The sequence below is a fragment of the Hippichthys cyanospilos genome, chromosome 9, assembly GCF_059441005.1.
Source record: "Hippichthys cyanospilos isolate Australia breed blue-spotted pipefish chromosome 9, RoL_Hcya_1.0, whole genome shotgun sequence".
Lineage (NCBI taxonomy): Eukaryota > Metazoa > Chordata > Actinopteri > Syngnathiformes > Syngnathidae > Hippichthys > Hippichthys cyanospilos.
Window position 1 is genome coordinate 936,929 of NC_142377.1, and position 22,072 is coordinate 959,000.

General features: G+C 40.2%; 1 protein-coding gene across 6 annotated transcripts in view; it reads left to right on the forward strand.

Annotated features, from left to right (window-relative positions):
- Nucleotides 1-22,072, forward strand: part of phf2 (PHD finger protein 2) — a 275,649-nt gene that overhangs the window by 48,953 nt on the left and 204,624 nt on the right. For all 6 annotated transcript variants that reach the window (XR_015866616.1, XM_088423749.1, XM_088423750.1 and 3 more), the window contains one exon: nucleotides 7,642-7,756. Coding sequence is in view for 4 of the 6 variants with exons in the window: in XM_088423749.1 (XP_088279875.1) it covers nucleotides 7,642-7,756 (115 nt within the window). In the remaining 2 variants the exon portion in view is untranslated. Of the gene's footprint in view, nucleotides 1-7,641; nucleotides 7,757-22,072 lie in introns of those variants that run through there.

Sequence of the window (22,072 nt, forward strand, 5' to 3'; positions counted from 1 at the left end):
GGATCTTTTCTGCCACGCCGAGATACTTGAACACTTCCACTTGGGGCAGGACCTCATGCCCAGCCCACAAACTGCTTCAGTGAGACTTGGAGGTCACGGTGTGAGGAGGCCAAGAGCACCAAATCATCTGCAAATAGCAGAGATGAAATGCTGAGACCCCCAAACTAGACCATCTTAACGCTTCAACTGCAGCTAGAAAGTCTGTCCATAAAAGTAATGAACAAAATAGGTGACAAAGCGCAGTTGGCAGTCAAACTCTCACCGGAATCAAATTCGACTTACTGCTGGAAACATGGAGCAAGCTCAGACATTGGTCGCACAGGGAACGAACAGCCCGTATCAGGGCATCCGGTACCCCATACTCCCGAAGCATCCCCCACAGAGATCGCCAAGGGACACGGTCGAACGCCTTCTCCAAGTCTACAAAGCACATGTAGACTGGTTGGGCGAATCCCATGCGCCCTCACGGCCAGGACCAAAACCACACTGCTCTTCCTGAATCTGAGACTCGACTTCTTGATGGACCCTCCTCTCCAGCACCCCTGAATAGACCTCACCGGGCGGGCTGACGAGTGTGATTCCTCTGTAGTTCGAACACACCCTCCGGTCCCCCTTCTTATAAAGGGGGACCACCACCCCAGTCCCCGATGTCCACGCGATGTTGCTGAGGCGTTTCAGCCAAGACAGCCCTACAGCATTCAGAGCCTTCAGGAACTCCGGGCGGATTTCATTCTCCCCCGGGGCCTTGCCACCAAGGAGTTTTTTGACCACCTCAGTGACTTCAGCCCCAGAGATGGGAGAGAACATCTTGGTGCCCGAAGACTCTGCTTCCTCAGAGGAAGACGTGTCGGTGGGATTGAGGAGGTCTTCGAAGTATTCTGCCCACCGATTCACAACGTCCCGAGTTGAGGTGAGCAGTGCCCCGTCTCCACTGTACACAGTGTCAATGATGCACTGCTTCCCTCCTCTGAGACGCCGGATGGTGGACCAGAATTTCTTTGAAGCCATCCAGAAGTCGCTTTCCATGGCCTCACCGAATTCCTCCCACACCCGAGTTTTTGCCTTGGCGACCGCTGAAGCCGCACTCCGTTTGGCCAGCCGGTACTTGTCAGCTGCCTCTGGAGTCCCGCAGGCCAAAAAGGCCCGATAGGACTCCTTCTTCAGCTTGTCCCCCACCTCCCCCAGGACGTGGGAGAAATTCTGTCGGAGGTGGGAGTTGAAACTCCTTCTGACAGGGGACTCTGCCAGACGTTCCCAGCAGACCCTCACGATACGTTTGGGTCTGCCAGGTCTGGCCAGCTTCCTTCCTACCATCGGAGCCAACACACCACCAGGTGGTGATCAGTTGACAGCTCCGACCCTCTCTTCACCCGAGTGTCCAATACATGCGACCGCAAATCCGATGATACAACCACAAAGTCGATCATAGAACTGTGCCTTAGGGTGTACTGGTGCCAAGTGCACATATGGACACCCCTATGTTTGAACACGGTGTTTGTTATGGACAATCAGTGACGAGTGCAGAAGTCCAATAACAACGCACTGCTCGGGTTCAGATTGGGGGGGGGGTCCTTCCAATCACACCCTTCCAGGTCTCACTGTCATTGCTCACGTGAGCATTGAAGTCCCCCAGCAGAACGAGGGGGTCCCCGGAGGGAGCGCTTTCCAACACACCCTCCAAGGACTCCTAAAAGGGTGGGTACTCTGAACTGCTGTTTGGTGTACAGGCACAAACAACAGTCAGGACTCGTCCCCCCCACCCGAAGGCGGGGGGAGGCGACCTCCTCGTCCACTGGGGTAAACCCCAATGTACAGGCGCTGAGCTGGGGTGCAACAAGATTGCCCACACCAGCTCTGCGCCTCTCACCGCTGGCAACTCCAGAGTGGAAGAGAGTCCGACCCCTCCCGAGAGGACTGGTACCAGAGCACAAGCTGTTTGTGGACGCGAGTCCGACTATATCAAGTCGGAACTTCTCGTTCTCGCACACCAGCTCAGGCTCCTTCCCCGCCAGAGAGGTGACATTCCATGTCCCAAGAGCTAGCTTCTGTAGCCGGGGATCGGTAAACCAAAGTCCTCGCCTTTGTCCGCCGCCCAGCTCTCTTTGCACCTGACCCCTATGGCCCCTCCCACAGGTGGTGAGCCCACGTGAGGGGGGACCTACGTCGTCTCTTCGGGCTGAGCCCGGCCGGGTCGCATGGGTGCAGGCCCGGCCACCAGGAACTCGGCAACAAGCCCCACCTCAGGCCTGGCTCCCGAGGGGGGCCCAGGTGACCCGCGACGAGGGAAACGAAAATCCATTTATTTTGTTCCTATTTTGTTTATCCATTTTTGTTCATCTGTGAGCCGTGTTTAGTCTGCAACCTCACCTAGGACCTGTTTGCCATGGGTGACCCTACCAGGGGCCTAAAGCCCCCAACAGCTTAGCTCCTAGTATCACTGGAACACGCAAATCCCTCCACCACATTAAGGTGACGGCTCACGGAGGGGTAAAAAAATGAAAAAAAAAAAACCTTTATGGCTTACTGGAATTGGGGGGATAGTCCTCCCTCCATTAGAGAGCAGTGCTTCAATAAGTACATAGTCTCTTGATACAGAAATAAAGAGCAAAGAACAAATACAAAAGGATAAAGAGCTATTTGTCTCTGTGCCACATTCCACACAGTGGAATGTTTATGTTGTAGCAGCTTCTACTTTTTGTGGCTTGTCAGATCTTCCTTATAATTACTCTGAATGATGGTAAGTCCAAAATGATTTCTTAACACAAATACTAAAACAAAGTCAAGGTTAACATAATTTTTACATTTCTATTTACTCTGTTCATTCCATTGAATTGGCGACAAAACAAAAATACAGCTACATTTTTATTATGTCTTTTGTTGAGCCTGTCTAAGTAGTATCACAGAATTTTTTTCTGACAGGCCTTCAGACAGGCCTAATTTCCTCCATCAAATATCACGATTTGATAATGGCCATAACAGTAAATTTATCATAACAGCAAATGCTGCTGTAATTTGACCCAGATGATCTCATCGCGATTTCACACATTGAATGAAAGTCCATTCCTACAAACATCACAAACTTACATTCCATTTTAGTGCTAGAATCATCTTGTGGCTGAAAATAATATAATACAATTTTTCCACTTCCATTTGCTTAGTTGCGCCCGCTGAACAAATGCTAATGAAAGTTTGACCTTTTCTAAAACATTGATTTCTACTGTTCACCTGCATAAGCCGTACATGCACCCGAACGTACACGCACTGCGAGGTCCCGTTATAGCTGCCTGCAGCTCTAGTTATTGTTTACTCTTCGTGAACTTTCCCATTTGTGAGGGTCTAAACATGCACGAAAAGTCACCAAATTTTGCACAGTCATCGGGCCTGGCAAAATTTTGATATTTTCGTGTTGTTCGTATTGTTTTCAGAAGAAAACAATGCAAAAAAAAAAAAAAAGGTTCTGCAGCCCACCTAGAGTGGATAAAAGCCAGGCAGTCCCAACCCATTTGACCTAGAGCTGCGAAAATTTTTAGGCATATATAGGACTTTGAGTCCTACAAAAAAGTCAACACAAGCAATGTGCTCAGATGTACAAAAAAAGTTACAAATTTTTCCCCAACTGCTTCCTACTTAACGATTAACCAGTTCTTCTAAACAGACTTCAATTTTGCTCTGGTCCATTATCAGACTTAGGGGCACACATGGACAAAATTTTGTGAATATGCGCCAATATAGCTGATGGAGGCAGGGCTTCAAAATACGTGTTTTATGTTTCCTTCGCCGAGTGACAAAAACCTTAATAACTGTACAAGCGTCAAAAAACTTCACAGAAAACTTCACAGAAAACTTCACAGACACATGAAGACTAATGCTTTTAACACATCTGTACAAAAAAAAAATTCTGGAAAGCTTATTGCGGCACCTAGTGGTTGCACTTTCATGCACTGTGCTAAGTCTGAGTAAATTAATGAAAATTGGTGAGAATACCATTAAGACATGGAACATGAAGCTTCTCAAATTTTACGACTTTTCAATAATGGGCGTGGCCTGCACGCCGCCTCAAATTCTGATTGTGCCAAAACCAAAAAAGTGGCTGTAATTGGACCCAAAATGGTCTTATGAGTCGAAAAAAGCCTCCCTCTTGACCTAAAGGTACCAGCTCCAGTAACTTATAAAATTTTACATTCCTTAGGTCCTTCCTATCTTGTTCACTTAGTATCACCGTATGTTCTGTCCTGAAAACTTAGGTCACAAGACAAAAAAAGGCTGCTGGATCCCGGGCTTTTTCCATTTTTGCACCAGCGCTCTGGCATACTCTATTAATGGAAATTTACACAGCCACCTCATTTGAAATCTTTAAATCCCAATTAAATACAGTGTAACCCCTGTCTGCGACGTCCCTGCCTTATGCTTTTTTCATGTTACGACGTGTCCTCTCTTTACACCATTTCTTTCACCCAACATGGTGGTCAATGTGCATGCGTGACTGCCATGTTGGATGTGTCCGTGCTCATACGTCTATACATGTGTAACTGCACGGGGTCACAAAGATGGCTGCCTAAAGACTTGATCTTGTGTGAGTGCTGACAAAAACGTATTTTTAGTGCATTTAGTGCTTGATTCAAACTTGATTTGGTTAGCCATGGGTCCCAAGATTGCTAGTGATGTTAAAGAGAGAAGAAGATGATTTATATGTAAACGAAGCTGGAGATAATCAAGAAATACGAAGAAGGCTAAGATAGCCCTTGGCTAGGCTACCCTCGCTTGGGGTTATGGCCATAAGAAGCTCAAGTCACGTCACTCAAAAATGGACTATAAATACCATATTGAAAGCTCTCTCAAACGAGATCAAGTCTTTAGGCAGCCATCTTTGTGACCCCGTCTGCCGACCAATAGCAGACCAGCATGGTCGTGACCCCCGTGACGCCGACCAATAGTAGACCAGTATCTTAGGGAGTCGTGACACCGACCAATAGCAGAACAGCATTGTAGTGACATGTATGAGCCCGTTGCCCCTTGTAGACACGCACGCACACTCACCGCCATGTTTGAGGTCTCGAAAGGCGGAAAAAAATGCCCTAAAGAGGGGACACATCGTAAGGTGGAAAAAGTCGTAAGGCAGGGACATTGCAAACCTGGGGTCCACCATATATTATATATATGTTGTAGTTATATTATTTTGATACCAATTTTTAAAATGTATATACAATTTGGATGTTTTTACCTGGGGTTTTATACGCATTAGCTATTTAACATAGCTTGGATTGCTCGCCGTATGGCGAATTCGCGTTACGATGGGAACCGATTAATCTCGTAAACTGGGGGCCCACTGTACACATTTCCACACTCAAGCATTTAGCTATCGGGTCTGTCTGAATGCAGCTTTCTTGTTTTCTTCTCTGCCCCCTTCTCTCGGTTTGGATAAACTGCTAGATGGTGGGTGAAGAATCGAATGTTGCGGCAATCCTGTCGGAATGGACCCACTGGGCCAGACTTTGAGGTGGATCTTACCCAATGGCATCTCCTGGTGTCAGGGCATCTTCACACTTGATACTTACTGCTTAAAATGACACAATGTGTTATTTTTGGCACTTGGATTCTTTTGCAAACTGTTGAGCCTGGAAGTGAGATCCCTGCATCTGTGGTCATTTCTCTTATTTTTTTCCAGGATGGGGTTTTTGAGTTTTTCCCTTTCTCTTCTGGGAGCTTTGTTCAGGGGAATGTGATTGTATATTTGAAATGTTCTGTGTGATCTTTTCAATTTTTATTTTTCACCTGTGAAGCCTTTTGAGACTGTGGTGATCGATTCAGGGCTACACAAATAAATTGATTTTGATTTGATCACCATTTTGTTGTACATTATATTGAATATATTCTTGAAACTCCCTTGATGTGAATTTATCACCATTATCATTGCGCACCTTTGTGTTGCTCGGAGGATTCGGGTTAGGGTTTTGAAAATGTTTTCTCAAACTCCTTGAATTTGTTTAGCGCCTCATTCTTCTCTGTTTCATGAAGTATACTTTGCAGCATCTTGTGTAGTTATCAATGAAAGTCACAACATAGTTTGATTCATTTATAAATTCAGTCTGCTAGGGACCACAGACATCACTGTGAATCAGCTGCATTATGTGTTTGGAACAGATTCCCACAATCAACTTGAATGACTTTCTAGCCAGCTTGCCTTCCTCACGTCCTTCACAGAAGAGAATTTCTTCTTGTTCAGAAAAGTTCACTTCATTTACCAGATCTTTGAGTTCTTCAAGCTTCGTGGTGTGACCAAGGCTTTGGTGCCACAGACTGGCAGCTACTGATACACTATGACATACTTCTTCACTTCCTTCAATATTCAACCTGTATAGTCCAACAGTTCTTTGTGTTCCCACACATTGAAATGTTCCATTTCTTCCACTGATGTAGGAACGGGACTTTTAGAATTGTGCTGTATTCATTTTCTTGGTAGCAACTCCCTCTGAGAATAAATTCCCAGACAGCTGTGGAACATACAGCGACATCAAACATCGTGCTATTTTTTATGTCACTTGATTTGAAAATTAATTTTCATGTTGACATTTCCATCTTCTAAGTCTGTGTTTTTCAACCACTGTGAGATATTGTCAGGTGTGCCGTGGGAAATTATCCAATTTGAGTCCCCCCCCCCGGTCCGCAGATTAAATTTAAGGCATTAACTGTGCTCCGGTGATCAAAAGGTTGGGAAACACTGTTCTAAGTGTTGGTCACATCTAACGCCCTCAAAGAAGACCTGCAGCTTCTCAACCAATCTAGCTGCACTCATCTGCGAAAGTTTGCAAAAAATCAGGAACCCACCAACTTCAAGAAGAAGGATGCCTGTTATCAAGATTCCAAAAATATAGTTTTCCTCCATAGATGGAGTTTGAAGCTCTGTTCTTACCATTTGATCTAGATTCTTACACTCCCCGTTATGGTCACAAGGTGTGGGTCATGCGAGAAAGAAAAATATCTTTTGGACAGGTGGGCAAAGTGATTTACTTCCGAAGGGTGTCTGGGCACTGCTCAAGATTACAGTATCAGGCCGTCACAATCTGAATCTGGCCCATCCCTACATTAAAGTTTTATGTTGCTTCCTCATCCATATCCAAATCCATGATTACATGATTCATGTCGACCTCAAGCTCCAATGGCTCTCTAGTCCTCAAAATATTCACATTGTATTTCTTCTTCCACACATAAGCACACACACACGCACACAAACCTAAACTGCTCTTCTGATGCTAATCTCTTGTCCCCTTCCTTCAGGACCAGACCTAAGTCATCCTCCATTGTTGCTCACTCTCATGAATGCACTACACAAAACCCTTCACCATAAAAAGTACTGAGGACTCATCTATTTCACACCAGTGCTAAGTCTATGGAAATTAATTAAAAAGAAAATACAGTTTTCAGTATTTTCAGCTTCAAGGATGATTTGTTTGTCTGGAGCTAATAACGGATAATATATAGTAGGTGCTACAAAAAAACTATATACACTATATACTGTAGTATATACACTATATACTGTAGTACTTTAAGTATTGAAAGCCATACATTTTAGTTAGGGAAAAGAACATACATTCATTGATCTGATTATTTTTTTTGTTTGTTTGTTTGTTTGTTTGTCTCAAGTTAAAAGGAAAAAGCATTGGAACAGACAGGATTTTTTGCAGAGCACAGATATCCAAGCTGTACAAAATGGCAGTCAAGTTTTCATAAAGGAGCTCCGTAGTAGGACTTTTCCAAGGTAAGCATAGTTTACATTTTTTGCTGTGTATTATTAACTATACATTCATAAATCTCAGATCGTAGAGCTTTGTGAAATGGCAGCAAGTGATACGGTAGAAAAGTGTCTTGAAAATTCTTGAATCTTAGGTAGTAGGTTTGAGTGATGGCTGAAAAGTGTCTCATGACACCAGTATTTTATAATAGCTTGTATTTAAATTGTATGTTTCATCTTTTTTTTTTTTTTTTTTAATTATTTAAAATAAAGACGCAACTGAGAAAAAAGGCACCATTCTTGTAATTTTGTTCGATCACAGCGCTGGGCGTTATGACCAAAATATATATATATTTTTTAATTTTTTTTTTTTTTTATCATTTTGTGTCAAATATGATTTTAAATGAAGTTATAACCCAAGAAACAGCTGACATGGTGGAGACTGGTTAGCATGTCCGCCCCACTGAGGTTTTGGGATCGCTCTACCTGTACCTGCGCAAGTTTTCTCCTGGCACTCAGTTTTCTTCCCATATTCCAACAACATGTATGGTAGGGCATTCGGCACTCAAAATGTAGGTTTGGTTGTGAGAATGGCTGGTTGTTCATCTTTGTGTGCCTCACGATTGACTGGCAACCAGTTCAGAGCCAGGATAGGCTGAAGCATGCTCACGACTATCGTGAGTATAAGCGACTAAGAAAACAGATGGACGGATGGCCCAATAAATATTTATTTTGAGGTTTAATTTATAGAACAATATATTCTATGAAAATATTTTGTCATAAACATATGATGCATACCTTTTGCAAAAAATATGTAAAATTTGCAAAACTTAATTGAATTGCACAATTAAGGCTAGTAACTATTTGAAACACATCTTGTAAACCACCCATCCACTATTGTGCCTTTCACAATTTCATTATTTTTCAAATTGTCAATTTTTAAAATAAAAAATTAACCAAATCAGTTCAATTTATTAACAAGTCCCATTTTAACATATATTTAACCGTTTGTGAAAGATTGTAGAAAATTTCAATTATTTAATTGTTCAAGGGCAGCTCATCAATTTGTTTTGATGAAAATTTTTATTACATCTAAATGACATCCAAAATTCTCCCTGGGAATGAGCAATATGGCAACACCCCACTCCATGTTCCTATGACATGTGAGAAGGAACCATGCAAAATGTTTCCATTCAAAACCATTGCACTTACATAACTAATAATTGAGAGAGATTAAAAAGATATGCAGTATACAATTACTGTATGTCATGCCTAATCTGTATTTTTGAGTGACCAAAATAGGCAAGCACAGTCCATTCTGAGAGGCTTTTCTAATCCTAATTGTTCACAAGTTATTATAAATTACAGTAGCTTTCATGTTAAAAATGATGGCTTGTCTTACTTTTTCTCCCAAGTGCATTTCCAGATTGTACAGTTGCACCACGATCCGAAAATGAATGTCTGAAAATGGTCACACTCGGCTGTCAAATTGACCCCATTGTGGAAGGCCTGGTGGTCTATATTTTCTAGACATCTATCTTTATGTTAGACGGTATACACTCCCTGACAAAAGTCAAATATGTTTTCAATCAATTTTTTTAATCAGGAAGTTCAATCCCAAAATCTTTTAAAATAATGTTTTCGTGTAAAACAAAACTGCTGAAAATCATTCTGACATTTATAGCATCAACAATTGGTCAATTAAATGATGGGTGTGTACACAAATAATTTTGCAGACCAGACATTCACATCTACTGCACCTTGACTATAGACCACATGCCTTAAATTCACGCTGAGATGAAAGTGTTTATCATCAAGAGGCTGAAGAACAGATCCACTGTTGAGGTGAATAACACCTTCAATGTTTCTCAGCATCAAGTACAAAGAATATGAAAAATACTGTATATGAAGAGAGTGGAGAGATTTTTTACCAAGGCAAAGTCTGGCAGACCCCGCATGACAACTCCTTTCAAGTTCCTGTCAAACAGAGCGATTTGTTGAGTTCTGGCCTCCATGGTTGAATCAGTGCCCTGAAACCAGCACTAAACAAAAGCCAATTAAAAAAAATGTGTGGTATTTTCCAGGGTCCACAGCAAGCTCTAGCAGAGCTTGTTGATGGGCTAATGGTTTAAATCAGGTGTGTGGGTGAGAGAAAACTGGAAAACATATGCAGGATACTGGCCCGTGCGGCCTGCAATTGCCCATCCCTGGCCCACAGCCTACTAAAGGGTGGATGCTGGAAACGTGGCAAAAGGTGAATTTCTCAAAGCATGTTAGAACAATTCCATCACAGCCACACTTGGAATAGTTACTTTTATTGGAGGATAAATCAAGGTCTGGGGTTATTTCCAATATGGTGTTGTGACAGGGATTTGCAGTATGGAAGGCAATATAAATAACCTAAAGTTTGAAAAAGTAATAACTACCTTTTAAATTAATAGAGGCAAATTTTAGCAGAAGAATGGGACAATTATCAAGAGAGAAAAAAAACATGCAATGTTTCTGGTAGTAAAACAAACGTTCAAGGATTGTACACCATTTTTGTGTCTTTTGTAATGTAATGTAATTAGTAGCTGGCTGTGCATTTCAATCCTGGCCCTTCAATAGTATCAACACTTCGGTGATGTCAAATTTATTCCTACCTAATAAGTCTTGTAAAAATAGCAATATGACTCCAGGTCTTGAGAATTCACACATATACATTACATCATAGATTAATCCACTCAATTTCCCGGGCATTTAAAATCAATATTCTAAAGAACTTTGACATGTAGTTTTGTTGCCCTTGATTAATGTTGCAAATGCGCTGTTTACACTCGGCAATGTGAACCTGCACAGTACCTTGTTATTTGAAAATAAGATCCATCCTTTTTCCTTTCCTCAAAAAGACTTCAATGGCTCTGTTGAGCAATTTATCTGTGCGTGTAAGGGACATCCAAGTCTTTTTCTATGGACAGGGAGGCAAATACCGAAAGCCACATATGGCTGAGCACATAAAAATGTGTTTCTGACATACATTTTAAGATGCTTCACTGCCGAGAATGAGCGTTCAACAGGCTGTTTGCCATGGGTCACATCTATAGTTGCTGTTATGAAAATGACTCACAAAACATTTGTCCTGCTGGGATAGACTAGCTAACACAGTGGTCGGCCGACCTCTGCTCACAGTATCTACTTTATCTTGGAAAATGGTGTGTCAAGGATATCCACGACCAGACCCACCCTTTTTCCTTACATTGTGGGTTGAAAACAAAGAAGGGACAATGTGTCGGTAACAAACAAATCTGCTGCCAATTCAACTACTAGCTTATCCAATCACCAGATGTACATGTTGTTATGTTTAGCCAGCTAACATCCCCTGAGGTTGCTGTCTTGCAAGATGATTGGTCCGAGCGCTGTAAACTGAACGAGCTGTGTCCATTCACTTACAATGGGCATGGCCTTCTCTTTTCATTCTGAAGGCTCCGGCAGATTTCAGGGACCCGAACAACACTAGGTATCTGTAATATGATTGGATAAAACATTTTTATCCAACTTTTAAAATACATAGCACCAGAAGCACCACAAAAAAGTGGATAAAGGGAGAACAATCTTTCTTAATAAATTATGAATACATGTGTTCTTCTGAGTATGTTAGCTTACCTTCATTCGTTCATACAACCGAATGAAAGTGTGGCATCTCAAAGTTTCACGAATGCTTTCTTACAATGCATGCATTAAAGTTGACAATGAGTGTTGGACTTCGAATGTTTTAACAGCGTTATTATTGGCATAGTCCTTGTATTTGCTTGCCTGATCTTGACTTTAGTCTGATGCTGTGCGTTGGAGCTGACTAACGCAGGCCTAAGCACGCAAGAGGCGGAGCTATTTTATGTCTACAAGACATATCCATGCAGATGAGTTAAATGAGGTTAGTAATATGCCAATTATAATCTTATTGCAATAGTTGTCCTGAATCAATTAAGTTCATCATGTTCATTTATCTGAAGTAAAGATAGGACACATTTTCATTCAGCTAGTGCATGTCATACACGCGAAGTTAGTTTAGGTGAGGGATTTCCCACGGTCCATCAAAAATCAATTTTGCTTTTCTTCGATCGTGTGTTGTTTGAATTATTAGGGCCCGAGCAGCTACTGCTGCGAGAGCCCTCTTGTTTTTCTCCGGATTATTATTATTTGGGTCCGAGCAGCTACCGCTGCGAGAGCCCTCTTGTTTTTCTCCTAATTATTAGGGCCCGAGCAGCTACCGCTGCAATGTACAAGCTTCAAAAAATCTAAAACTTCATAGACACATGAAAACTCTTGCCTTTAACACCTTTGAAAAAAAATTGAAATAGCTACTACCGCCAACGAGTGGTTGATAAAAATGTCATTTTTTACACTTTCATATATTGTGCTCATTAAGGTTCTCAAATTTGACGACTTTTTATAATGGGCTCAGTTCTGCTCGCCACCTCAAAGTCAAATATCTTGCTAAAACGAAAAAAGTGGCTGTAATTGACCCCAAAATGAGTGGAAAATCTCTCAGTCCCGGCCCATTTGACCTAGAGGTACAAAATTTTGTAGCCTTGTGTAAGAGCTCGAGCCCTAAAAAAACGTCCGCGTGAGCCATACACTCAGATGTACAGAAAAAGAGTATTGAAATTTTTGAATATGCGCTTTTGGCCCGTTTTTGCTCGTTTGCAGGTCCCAAACTGTTCCTTCTTTCTCCTAAACGCTTGACTCAATCGACTTCAAATTTGCTGTGGTGTTTTATCAGACTGGGAGGCACAAGTGTTCAAATTTTTGTGAAGATCCGCTGACAAATGGGTTGGAGGCGGGGCTTCAAAATATGTGTTTAATCTTTACTTCGCCACATGTGACAAAAACCTTGATAACTCAGCTGCACAAGCTTAAAAAAATCTGAAACTTTACAGATACATGAAGACTCATGCCCTTAACACATCTGTTTAATTATTTTTTGTATTACTTATATGGCCACCTAGTGGCTAACAAAAATGTCAGTCTGATGTCTCGCCAAAACGGACAAAGTAGCTGTTTTTGGACCCAAATAGTCTTATCTTTTTAAAATTCCATATATTTGATGGGTGTCCAATGCAAACCACACCTATCAACATATTTTTTGTCGTAGTGCGAGCGCCACCTCGTGGCATCCAAAAATATAGCATTTTTTTAAGCGTTTTTATATGCTCAGCTGAGCCCGTCGAAGTAATATCGCTGAAATTAACTCTGACAAGCCTCTAGACACGCCTGCTGACCTCCACCAAATGTTTCGATAATGAGCGTGGCTTCCACGTCCATTTTCATTCTGAAGATTTATCGGACCAGTAAAAGGTGCTGTAATTTGACCCAGATAATCTGATCCTCTCACAGTTTCACACATTGGACGAGAGTCCATTCCTGAAGACATCGACAAACATATATACCAGTGTAGTGCTAGCGCCACCTAATGGCAGCAAAAAATGTAATTAGTCAAAAGATTACAGTCAATCCTGTTTGGTTTAACTTATAGCTACGAAACTTTTTAGGCATGTGTAGGACTGTTAGACCTACAATAAAGTCAATGGGAGTCATGTGCTAGGATATACAGAAAAATAATTATGAATTTTTTTAATCTGCAACTTCGCACCATTCTTGTACATTGGCTGGTCTCAAGCTCGTGCCTCTTTTCTTAAACGGTTCACCCGATTAACTTCTACGTTGGCATGGACCATTAGCAGATTTAGCGGCACGAATATCCCAAAAATTGTGAAGATCCCATGAGTTGTAAGATGTGTGCGGAGCTTAAAATTATGTTGAATATTTCCTTCGCCAAGATTGACAAAAACCTTAACAACTCATTTGTAACTGCTTCAAATCATCTGAAACTTTGAAGGGACTTTAAAAGTCCTGCCCTTAATACAGCTAATTGATAAACTTCCAAATTATTTACATCAACATCTAGTTGTGGACAAAAATCTTATTTTCTACATTTTCATGTACTGTTCAATGCCTGTTCGAGTAAATTAACTGAAAAATGGTCAGAAAAGCTTTGAGACTTGTGTAAATGAAGGTTTTCAACTTTTATGACTTTTCAATAAAGGGCGTGACCCGTATGCCAACTCAAAGTCCTATGTCTCGCCAAAACGGTAAAAGTTACTTTAATTAGACCTAGATCATCTGATTCAAACCTTCATATATGGGATCGGTCCAATGTGAAACACACCTACAAGCAGTGTTCCCTCTAAGCTGCGTGTGTGCACAATTGCGCACTGCTTGCATGTTCTCAGCGCACAAGAAAAGCTATGCTGCGCATAAAACAAAATGCGATATAAACATATTAAGTGATATCTAATATTAGACCTCAACTTATCTGATTAATTAGACCAATAATATTGTTTTCTGTTCCATTTTGCATCGTGACAGCAAGTGACAAGTGTCCAGCCAATGATACGATAAGTTTCACTTACACTATTCATCCAATCAAAAGCACGTACAGAAACGTTCCCTGCATATACACTTAATGCAGGTTAGCTAGCAAACAGTGCGGAATTAAGAGATGCACATGCTAACCTCTTTTCTTTGCGAAACGAACGAGCAGCGACACATCCACTCATCCAGCAAAAGTAAAAAAGAAATGCGCTTCTTTTAAGATGGAATGACTTTTGGAGTATATGCAAGTAGAAGAACAAGCGGTGAAAGTGAGTGAGATTTTTTTTCTTTTTCACAACGTGGCTCGTTTATTGCCATGGGGACAAGTGCTATATACATCACACTCTCATGTCTGAAACAATTATTGCTCAAGATATAAAAATAATACTAGAGCTGCAAGCAGCTATAAAGGGCCCTCGCAGACCTGTGCACGTTGGGGTATGAACAGGTCGGGGTATGAACAAGGACTATGAACGATGAAAAAGTAGTTGTAGATGACTTCAGTGCAGGACTCTTACCAAATATGTAAAATTTAGACAAGGTGGGACAATGTGGGTGGAGTTACTGCAGCTTTTATTGTTCCAATTTTGTGACTTACAATGCCATATAGGCCACACCCACTGTCGAAACATAGTACTGATTTGTGGAGGGCATAAGGCATGGCCTCTGGCTTTTCAGAAAACATTTAAGGGATATCACTTCAAGGGGCTCAGCAGATTTCATAAAAAACATTAAGGATTTGCTATATTTTTGGCCGCCACTAGGTGGCGGTCGCACTGTAACAAAAAATACGTTGATAGGTGTATTCCGCATTGGAAACCCATCAAATATATGAAGTTTAGAAAAGATAAGACCATCTGGGACCAAACACAGAAACTTTGTTCGTTTTGGCCAGACATCAGACTGACATTTTTGTTTGCCACTAGATGGCATTATAAGCAATTGAAGATTTTTTTAAACACTTGTGTTAAGGGCTTGTGTCTCCATTTGTCTGTGAAGTTTCAGATTTTTCCAAGCTTGTAAAGCTGAGTTATAAAGGTTTGTTTCACATGTGGCAAAGTAATCATCAAAGGCATAATATAAAGCCCCGCCCCCAACATATTTGATGGCGGATCGTCACAAAAATTTGAACAATTGTGCCTCACAGTCAGATAAAACATCACAGCAAATTTGAAATTGATCGATCAATCTGACTTTGAAGTGGCGTGCAGACCACGCCCATTATCAAAGTCATAAAATTTTAAAATCTTAATATTCCATGTCTGAATGATATTCTGACCAATTTTCACTTGTTTTACTCAAACAGACTGAGCACAATACATGAAAGTGTAAAAAATGACATTTTAATCAACCACTAGGCGGCGCTAGTAGGTATTTAAAAAAACTTTTTTCAAAGGTGTTAAAGACATAAGTTTTCATGTGTCTATGAAGTTTTAAATTTTTTTAAGCTAGTACATCAAAGTTGTTAAGGTTTATGTCACTCTTTGCGAAGGAAAAATTGAACACATAATTTGAAGCCACGCCCCTATCATATATGTCAGCGGATCTGCACCAAATTTTGCCCAGTTGTGCCCCTATGTCTAATTATAGACCACAGCAAATTTGAAGGCGATTGAGTAAAGCGTTTAGGAGAAACAAGGAGCAGTTTGGGACCTTCAAACGTGCAAAAATGGGCCAAAAATGCACATTCAAAAATTCATAACTCTTTTTCTGTACATCTGAGCACATGGCTCACGCTGACTTTTTTGTAGGTCTCTAGGTCCTACATATGCCTAAAAATTTTCCAACGGGTACAAACGTGTTGAAAACAAACAAAAACAGTTGTGATTTGTTAAGCAACATTGTGCAGGTTGAGACTTCTGGATGCCTGTTTTACTCGTATGCTTGCCCAGGTTCAAATACAATAAATAAAATTTTAAAAAGAATATAAAATAATAAATGTAATTCAACAGTAGTTCCAAAGCTCTTCAAACAAAAATACTTTAAATAAAAGGCAAACGTTACGGTAAAGTAACCGTGTTCTCTAATCAATCTCAGAGATCAATATCAACTGCCCCTGTGATGCTGGCCTAAGGCTCTTAAAGGGCCAATATTATCCACCTCTGCCTTAAAGGGGCAGTAACATAAATGTCCATTGGGCAGTGAGTCAAAGCAACCCACAAACAAACAAATAACTTTCTAGCTCTTGGCCATGCCAAAAAAATTTAATTTAAAGTACTTCTGTCAAGTGAAATGCTGTGAATTGGCTCCTACAAACATGTCAATCACAGATGCATCGTTTTCCCATAATGGTCCTGGACAACGCTTCTCACCTCAGCTTTCTCTTCATAAACGACGGGATCGGTACCCAAAGGTACCCAAAAGCACATTACTCACAACCCTCCTTCCTTGCTCATGAATGAAAAAATGTGAATTACGTGATATCAGTCACTTTAGGAGCATCAGATATGTGCACGGTGACTCGCTGTGTGCATGTCAGAAGTTGCTCACCGTGGTCCAAAGCCTGCTCAGGGAGTTTGTATGAATGCTCAGGCGCATTGAAAATTAGAGGGAACATTGCCTACAAGCCTATTTTTAATCGTGGTGCGAGCGCCACCTAGTGGCAGCAAAAAATATAGCAATTTCTCAACATTTTTATTTACTCTGCTCATCCTCTTGAAGTGATATTGCTTAAATGTTATCTGCAAAGCCATTAAACATGCCTATTGCCGTCCACCAAATAGTACGATGTTTTGATAATGGGCGTGGCAAATACAGCAGCCCAAAGTCACACAACTGAAACAATAAAAGCAGCTGTAACTCAACTCACATAATAAAACCTTCTCTAAATTTCACAAATTGGTAAGAGTCCTGCACTGAAGTAATCTACAACTCATTTTTCATTGTAGTGCTTCCACCACCGTGTGGCACAAAATACAACATAATTATTGCGTTTTCTGTATACTTTATTGAGTCTGTTGATCAAATGTAATAAAAATTGGACATTCTCTCACACGTTGGCTTTTAATGTTCACTTACCCCAATGTGCATATATCCAAACACATTCATACTCCTACGTTTTCATACCCCGACCTGTTCATACCCCAACAAGCACAGGTCTGCAAGGGCCCTTTATAGCTGCTTGCAGCTCTAGTTACTTTTATTTTTCGGCTGAAACACCTAGCAATCAAAAACTGAACATTGTAAATATAAATGGAAAAAATTTAGCCCTTTCAAGAAAACTCCTTATTGTGTTATGTTTAAAGAAAAGGTTTCAAAATGTTTCCTTTTTTCTTTTATAAATATACATTGAAAATACAAAGCTAAATTCATTTGATTTTTGTTAAAAGAATAGAAATAGAATGAACGCAAGGTACACGGACCCCCTCTAGGTTTTTTTTACAATCAATAATCAATATGTACCTTCATTGTTAAATCATTCAACTGTTGGTTAATAAAGTATGGCTATGAATAATAAAATGTGTAAAGGGAAATTATAAGTCGCAAAGTAGAATTTGTGGATAAACCTTAAAATATTGAATCATTTCCAAAATCCAAGATAATTTGATTTTAGTGAAATGACTTCTCACAATGTGCCCCTTCCTCAACTAAAATCGTTTTTAGCTGAAGTTCTTTATAGAAGTTTCTAGTTAGAGAGGGAAGTACTCTTCTCCAATCTGGTGTCTAACACCCAGGTTTGGAAAAGCTACTTCACTCTGCGGTAACATCGCTATTTTATTGAATAATTATTGAGTAACCATAGAGTAACCACATGGGTAACTATAGGAGTAACAATTAAGTAATCATTTCACAAACTATTTCAAAATAACAAGCACTGGTTTAAAATTGAGTTTGTGTTAGAACGTCAGAGAAATCTCTAAAAGAAGACTAGGACAAGCCTAGCTGCTAAGCAGCAAAAAGAGTAACTCAGACCAGCCAAGATTGACTTTTCTATGCCAGGCATTGGGAAAAAGCTTGGGCAAATGAACTCGTGGGTTTTCCAACGCTAATTCAACTGCCAGCCGCCCCTCCTGGCTTTTATTGAGCAAAAGCATAGCAGATTACAAGACACAACAAAAGAGCCAGCCGGGCGCCACCGACAGCTGGGCCAAGGTCCCGGCTCGCACTTTCGTGCGTCAACAGCTCTATCTAAGGACAGGGTCAAAATGAACTAGGATTGCATAAATGGATAACAATGAAATAAGCACATAATGATAACAACCTAATATATGATTCCCTTCACAGTTTATGAAACTACTACTACTTTTTATGATTCTGCTTCAGTATAATCAATTTAGTTATTTTGGAGAATGCCTTTTCCAGGGATGGTAAATTTTGTTGTTGCAATCAACACTTTTTAGTTTAAGCCAATTCTGTCTGGTATTTTAAGTCAGTTTAAGACTTTACGTCACTTAGACATTGCGTTTCATCAGCATGTTACATCACCATTGAAACCTGCTAACACCTGTCCTACTCACACACCAAGACGGCCAAGTAAACATCTACGTTTCATTTATTAGTTACAATGTTTTTTTGTTGAATTGGTAGGAATAAAGTGTGTCAGTGTCAGTATTGTCTTGCATTTTCATGTCTTTAAAATGCGACGGCTCAGTTAAACATGCAATGTGGAATTTAAAAACTGATCTAGGTCCTTTGTTTTTTTTCCCCACACCCGTGAAAAGCTGCCCGAGGTTTCAAACTTTCTTCAATTTTTTTTTTAGATCCAGTAAATCTTATTAATATAGTGAATCTTATTTCATCATTTAAATGACCTTTGAATAATTTGTGCCAAACCTCTTTTACTTTTTTCTCAATTTTCTCCATTAATATTTTGTGATCTAAAGTACCAACCAATTCTTTTTTTTATCTATACTAGTTGCACTGAAAAAAAAGTTGCACTCAAAAACCATCCTGATTATCATGTAGGACAGTGGTCCCCAACCCCTGGTCTGCGGACCGGTACCGGTCCATGGATCAACTGGTACCGGGCTGCGTGGGCTACACCCGAAAAAAAGTTTTGGAGATGATTCGGTTTAACAGTTCATACGCTTGTGCTTGATCTCTGTTTTTTCTCTGGCCGCTGTTGATATTACATACATACATAGTGAGAAGGATGATGTGGGTTAGCCAGTCGCCCCCCCCCCAATAGAAATCTAAGACATTGACCGGTCCGTAGTGATCAAACGGTTGGGGACCACTGATGTAGGAGATTATGTTTTGTGATCAAAACATTAAGTTTATGAGCAAATGCTTGATTTAATATGCACCAATCAGATCTGTGCTCCCAATTAAAAAAAAAAAAAAAATACAATACACAATGCCAATCAAGGCATTGCTATTCTATTCTATTCTATTCTATTCTATTCTATTCTATTCTATTCTATTCTATTCTATTCTAGTCTTTCTAATTATTTTGCAAACTGTGGTGGTAATGAGCGGGTCTGTAATTTGTAAATGTTTTTTTTTCTCCACTCTTACCTAACTTTTCTTAACTTTTCCTGTTTTTTATTTATGACGGAAAGGAATAGCTAATTTTAAAGACAAGTTACAAATATATGTGAGATTTTGCACAATTATTTATATATTTTTTTATTGATGCAGAATCAAATAATCATCAAAATCATCATAAAATTGAAAATGTTTACAAATATTCGCCCTAACACTTTCAAATTGATATTGTATATATATATATATATATATATATATATTTTTTTTTTTTAACATTTATCCAACTCCTCTAAATGCGATAGTTTCAGTTGGACCAAAAATTGTTTTTTTTCAGATGTGTGATTGCATGCGACTCCAACTCTGTTTCTTACTGTCATTAATAACTTGAGGAGGTGCGGCAGACGTTGACAATATTAGAAACAAAATGAACATGTTTAAAATTAGCCAATTTTCCTTATAACCAAGTCTGTCTTTGACTGGACATCAATTTCAGCCTTTGAATGTGACTCACTGAAGCGAAGCTGACGTGTCAGGCCATATCCCGCATGGCAAACATGAAAATATTGGTAAGTAAAATGATTAAACCTTGCTGTTTGATAACCTTACATTTAAATTTGTCGTTTCTGCGGATAACCAACTCTATTCTTGACTGGACATCATTTTCAGCCCCAAATGTGACTCGCAGAATAGACCCCGATAATGTTCAGCCATGTGAATGCAGCGGACTTTGACAATATCGGTAAGAAAATGAGTAAAACCTGCAGTCTGATACGCTAATGGTTAATTTTGTCATTTTTGTTTATGACCAAGTATGTCTTTGACCACATCATTTTCAGCCCTCGCATGTGATGCACGGAAACGATGCAGACGATTTCCAGCCATGTCCTGTCACAATAAGTGATACTACCTGAATGGGACAAACTGCCACATAAGGTAGGCTTATACAGTATATTTCTCCAAGACAAACCTGAAAGTTGATGCAAGTTGTTGTTCACTAGTGATGTAGAAACCTCAGCCTCGTGTATCTTATATTATAGTGTTCGTGTAAAGAACACTAAAATATGCTGCCGTGTAATTTTGCTTGAAGAAAGCTGAATGAAACTTCGGTATCAAACTAGCCTTGCCCCAGTGTTGCCAGTCTGCTGTCACTAAAATAATTTTTAGCTGTTAACAATGTCTCAGTATAGTATGTAGAAATGTGACTAAATTCCTCAATAAAATGAGCATCGCTAATGTTTTTTGTCAGATAACGTGTGAGCTAGCAAGAAGCCTTGTAACAACTTTTATTTGCGACTAAATTTTGTGGGCAAATTTCTATCAAAAGAAAGGAGGTATGTAAGTTTTATTTTAATCACCACCATTCGTCTATACCAGGGGTCAGCAACCCTCAGCACAGGAGCTGCATGCTGCTCTTTCATCCCTAAGTTCTGGCTCTGCATGGTTTGAGAAAATAAATTGTACGTTTCCGATTGAAGTGCATATAATGTGACTCAAAGCTGTGTATCATGTTAATCAGTTTTTACTTCTTTCTTCAGACCTTGTCTAATTTCGGTGATCAGCATGCACCTTCTTCAAAGACATTTAACGGCACTTGACGTGTCCCTTGTGCGCTGGGTTTCTCGCCTGGACAGGTGAGCGGAGTGGAGTCACCGGATGCACACCGGCTATCTATTAGTCCTTAACGGTCTATTAAGTGCAACTAGAACAGAAGAATGACGTTGAATTTCTCTCTACCACTTGTTCCTCGCTGTTTCGTGGTTGGTGTTGTTTATTCTCTGCCAACTGTACCGAGCTCTTTCTCTCTCCCATTTAGTTCTTGCTGTTGAGTGCTTTATGTTGATTTCTCGTTCCTCGTTGTTTCTTACTTCGTGTTAATTCCTTGGATTGTGCTCCGTGTCGGTTTGAATATTTCCAAGTTTGCGACATATTTTCTGTTTTGCTTTGCTAGTTTCTGAACGTTACATTCGGCGTCATCCTCCTGTTAGCTTCGCTTCCCTATTCTGGCTTTTGTTTGTTACACTTCGTTTACATTGGCTTTGCCAATGTCGCTTTTTATTGATACCTATCCATTGAAGAAATCCGTCATGCTTATGTTGGTACTGTGTTACATGCTCTTTGTGTTAATAAATTACCCGTTTTTGTTCACTCACCAGTGTCCTGTGTTTTTGAGGTCTGCAACAGCACACCAAAACATGTATTTTTATTGAGACTTTCAACGCCAAGTGTGCCAATTATGCAAAAAACATAAATGAAGAGAAGAAGCATTTACGGATGCTTCGGAAAGATTCATTTGCATTTACCTCAGAAGAGAAAAGGTAACCAATGTGCCTACGAGAACAGGTTACCATTATGCCTAATTTGTAGTGGTGGAGATTGGGAGAGGGAGGGAGAGAGAGAGAGAAAGAGAGTGTGTGTGTGTGTGTGTGTGTGTGTGTATGTGTGTGTATGATGACATAGCAAATATTCAGCTTTTATATCCAGGTATTTATACACAACTTAATCATG